This window comes from Lepisma saccharinum, chromosome 5 (genome assembly GCF_977018435.1).
Source record: "Lepisma saccharinum chromosome 5, izLepSacc3.1, whole genome shotgun sequence".
Lineage (NCBI taxonomy): Eukaryota > Metazoa > Arthropoda > Insecta > Zygentoma > Lepismatidae > Lepisma > Lepisma saccharinum.
The window spans coordinates 64,951,389-64,956,277 of record NC_139233.1 but is presented as its reverse complement, the minus strand read 5'-3'; the positions used below and the strand labels follow the sequence as shown (position 1 = coordinate 64,956,277).

The window sequence follows — 4,889 nt, the reverse complement described above, 5'->3', positions numbered from 1 at the left end:
CGTTCCATTTCATCATTCATTTCACGAAAATTTCTCTGTAATTTGGACACGTATGTTGCAATGTCTTCCGCTGCATCTTTGGATTGATTGAAGAACTGCTCTGACAATCGATCCAAACGCTGTGCTGAACTTTGTTCATATACTGACATTAGTTTGTTCCAAATTTCCTTAGACGTATCACACGTGCTGGTAAGTTCCGAATTTGCATCATCCATACTATTCACCAATATCATTTGTGCCATAATGTCCGCCTTCTGGAATGTTTTACACTCTGCTTCATACTTACGTCGATCTTCCGTAGTACACTCAGCACCAAGTTCCTGTGGAGAAGTACACGTGCCATCCACAACTTTTAGGACATCGTGGTGTCGTAACAGCAGCTCCACTTGTCGTTTCCATCTCGGCCAGTTCTTTGCACCTTCTAGCTTGTCTACTGTTGTCTTGAACTCCATCTTCAGCAGCAAACGAAACACGCTTCTTCCGAAAGTGTAAAACTCTCACCAGTCCGGTTAGGAAGACAAAGGACACTTCCTGTTGTACTCCAAACCACGACGACACTTACTGTTGCACTCCGACAAACTACCAAATTTCACGGTCGCAGTGGGAACGTATCTGGGCCCATAACCTGTTGAACTTCAACGCAGATATTTCCGTGACTTGGTACAAGGAGTAACAACACGTGCTAACAGTTAATTAACACTTTATTAGTGTCTAACGCGACCGACCGCGACGCGATGTACATTGCTACATTCTTGGTACAATACAACCTTCCTTGGAGAGCATTCTCCACAGACTACTCACCACAGAGCAAAAACAAATGATAAGTCAATTTGACCATGTTGGGAAAGTGTGTCTTTTGTACAACGTTCAACAAAAATGAACAATATAAAATATTGGCATCCTTGACACACAAAATAAGAATAAAAAACATAAGACAAATTAATGCAATGAAACTACACATTGCTAGGGTAAAGGAATGCAAAAAAGTAGATGGAATTTTGTTGTGATGAACAGAATTTTTACATATCAGGAGTTGGTTATGTCCACAAGTTTTCTTTGATATTTTTATATATACACACACACAATCTCATTAATTCTAACAAAGCTACTCTTAGGAAATTATATTTTAATTTTAAACACAATATTATTATCGTATAGCATGTTAGAAATGAGAATAGTACAAAAACAGTGAAAACATTGGTTCTGAGACAGTGGTAGTGATAATGAATTATATCTATTTTTTTCAAAGTTTTTAATGTAATTTCATATTTCTACATGTGTAAAAGTACTTCAAAATACACTTCAATTATTGTCAGAATTTATCATGTAAAGTGCACAAAAAATTAACCTTAAATTTTGTTTAATGACAATAAAAATATATATGTATATATTATATACATACCTACTGTCACTGTGTTTATGTAAAGTTAAACTGTTTTGATATTTTTAAAAAAATGTTATTTCTACTATGGTATCTTGTTATATTTTTTCATTTATTACATATCACTACTTCAAAACCAATAAGGGAATTTGTCAAATAAATAAGTGTTGTTCAAATTTGTTTCAAGTGATTGATATCATGGAAAAATGTTATACTTCAAAGAAAAATATCTTGCATGTTTATGGATGTTGAATGTTACATGATTGTTGTATTTTATTTTCAAATGATATATGTATTAATGTTTGTCATCAATATGATAAATATAACTTTTATCAGTTAACAATATATTCTATCATGAATGGGTTTGTGATCATTGAATAATTTCTTGAAAATTTGGTACTTTGTTTTATGGTGTGTGTACAAAAAGAAATATTGTATGTTGCTTGGTTATTTTTATAGTATTATTGAATTTATTGCATACTTAATGAACTAATATACAAAGGTTGTAATTTTTTGTTTTATTTTCTTTTAAGATTTCATAAATATATATATTTGTATTCAAAGCACAAAAACAAGTTTTCATTGAAATGTACTTAAAAAAAAAGACAATAAAATGTGCAGAAAAATATATTTCAAAAATTATTGAGATCACAAAATCCACTTTTATCATGAACCATGAGTATAGTCCTCATTTAGTTTGTACATACATTTCCTTCCCTAAATTCCTTAATTAAATTATTGTACCAATATTGTTTGAGTAATCTTTTTTAGTGTGGGATCTGAAAAAGTTCTAGTAACTTTTTTTTTAAATGTAGAGATTTTACACATGCAGGATCTCAGTTTTTAGTGAGGACAAAAAGTTTTCAATCAGAAGGTGAAGAGGTTCATCTCATTTTCCTTGCAAATGCCACCCTGGTTTTAATTAAGTTTCATTGACCAAAAAAATATTAAGACAATCTCTTATTCAATGACAGTTTTTGGTTGTTGTTGTTGTATAAGTCTATCTTTAACCCCTTAAGTGTGGATATATATACACCGGGTGTTTCAAAAATAATTGAGGAGTTACAAAAAATTATTGGAAGTAAAGTATTGAACTTACATTAACTAAACCAGTTCAGAACGAACGAGGAATTCAAACAGTTTTTATTTACCTACAAATGTTTAATGTGTGCACCACAGGTGACCCAGCACACATTAACATGACAGTCTAGTTCATACCACACTTGCATCAACATCGGCCTATCGATAGTGTCTATTGCTGCGATTATATGCTCCCTTAGGTCTGTGATATAGTGCTGCATTGGTGGGATGAATACCCTATCTTTGATGAAACCTCACAATAAGATGTCACATGGTGTAAGGTCCAGTGATCTTGGAAAACAAAACATTGTGCAACGAAACATACCCGTAAAAACTGTTTGCATTTCCCGTTCGTTTGTTGCATTTCTCGTGTGTGTGTATGTGTGTGTGTGTGTGTGTGTGTATATATATATATATATATATATACATACATACATACATACATACATACATACATACATACATACACGAGGGTTGGAACTTAAATAGTGGCAACTATTTATTCACAACCGATACACAAGAGTTACATGTTTGTACCTGTTACTGTCCTTCAAAGTAGTCACCAGCGTTGTGTAGAACCCATTGCCAGCGATGTGGAAGGCGTAGTATACCGTTAGCAGAGCCTGTTCTGTTGATGGTGCGAATGGAGCGGTCTACTGCCTGTTGAATCTCTGGAACAGTTCTGAAGCGAATGCCACGAAGTGGTTCCTTCAACTTCGGAATCAAATCAAAGTCACAAGGACTTAGTCCGGGGAGTATGGTGGATGGTACAGTACTTCCCAGTCTTATCGACCGAACAGAGCAGCCACAGCTTGCGCTGTATGCGCCCGTGCATTGTTATGCAAAATGATGGGTGGGTTGCACAGAAAGTGTCGCCGTTTCTTTTGCAAAGTTGGTCGCAGTTGATGCTCCAAAAATGAACAGTAATACTGGGCATTGACAGTCTGCCGTGGAGGAACGTAATGCGTTAGGATAACACCATCACAGTCGTACACGAGAATCACCATAACTTTCACCACACTGGGGCTCTGACGCACTTTCGACTTTCGCGGTGACCCATAATAACGCCATTCGTTGGATTGGCGTTTCAGTGTTGGCTCGTAAGATCTGGCCCATGTCTCATCCAGTGTTACGATACGGCGTAAGAAAGCCTCACCTTCGCGCTCATAGTGCTCCAAGTGCGTCTGAGCAGCGTCGTAACGCATCCATTTCTGAATTTCCGTCAACTAATGCGGAACCCATCGTGATGCAATTTTGCGCATGCCCAGGCGTTCCTTCAGGATGCGAAGCACAGTCGTATGTGCTAATCCGGTTTCGTGGGCGAGCTCACTAATCGTCATGCTTCGATCACTGTCCATTAACGCGGCAACAGCTTGCACTTCTTCTTCAGAGATGCTAGGACGACCTGCCCGATGCATGTCTGCCACAGTTTGCCGACCTTCGTTGAAGGCTTTTACCCACCGTGCCACTGTTCTGTACGGCAATGCCGATTCCCCGCACGCCTCTTGAAGCCCTTGATGACTCTGTCGTGCTGTACGACCTCTGGCACATTCAATCTTGATCCAACTCCGTTGTTCCTGTTTGGAAAACATAGTGACCTTCACGTTAGACCACTCGCTCACAAGTGACTGTGTTTCCCTTGCTTGTGCGCCTGCCTGTGACGTGGGACGGACGAGTCCATTTACTCGGAGGTAAGGTAGGTATGTCAACAACGTGTGCTATCAGCGCCACTACTACATTCCATTGCATAGTGTCTCCACAGCACACTATTTAACTCAGACGTTCTGGGTTTGTTTGGACTAGATCCAACTGTGGGTGGCATATACAGGTTATTTCTCTGACTGTATATGGCTGATTTACCTTGTCCCCCCCCCCCCCCCCGATGTTCATACAGTCCAACATGCTGACGATACCGCCTTTCTGGCGTGAGGGCAAACAATCCATTATTTGAATCAGCACCTACAGAGAACAGTAGATGTCTTCGTTTTCTGGTGCCACCGTTGGAGACTCCTAATAAATTGTAGCAAAACACAAGCAATAGTATTCCTGCCAAAAGGTTGCCGTTCACTGGTCCATAGAGTTCCAGATTTGCTAGCTATCAAAGTTCAAAACTCCTAAATAAGATCCTTCAAAACGTTAACCTACCTCGGTGTTGTTTTCGATCAACACCTTACTTGGAAAGCTCACCTCAACATTATAACCAGCAAAGCCAAAATAAGACTAAACCTAATGAAACAAGTCTGTGGGACAACCTGAGACTTGATGGCTGAACTGGTTATCATGACATACAAAGCAATGCTCCGTCCAATTCTTACCTAGGACTTCACAGCCTGGACATCTGCAGCACCATCATTCTATGAAAAACTTCAAATACTAGAAAGACATGCTCTTTGCATTGCCTGTAGGATATCCTTCATGTTGCCGAGTT

General features: G+C 38.5%; 1 protein-coding gene across 1 annotated transcript; it reads right to left on the bottom strand.

Annotated features, from left to right (window-relative positions):
- Positions 1-3,687: 3,687 nt before the first annotated feature.
- Positions 3,688-4,053, bottom strand: LOC145988056 (protein GVQW3-like). Its single transcript, XM_083122892.1, has one exon. It carries the CDS (start codon positions 4,051-4,053, stop codon positions 3,688-3,690), a length of 366 nt encoding a protein of 121 aa, XP_082979018.1.
- Between the last annotated feature and the right edge of the window lie 836 nt (positions 4,054-4,889).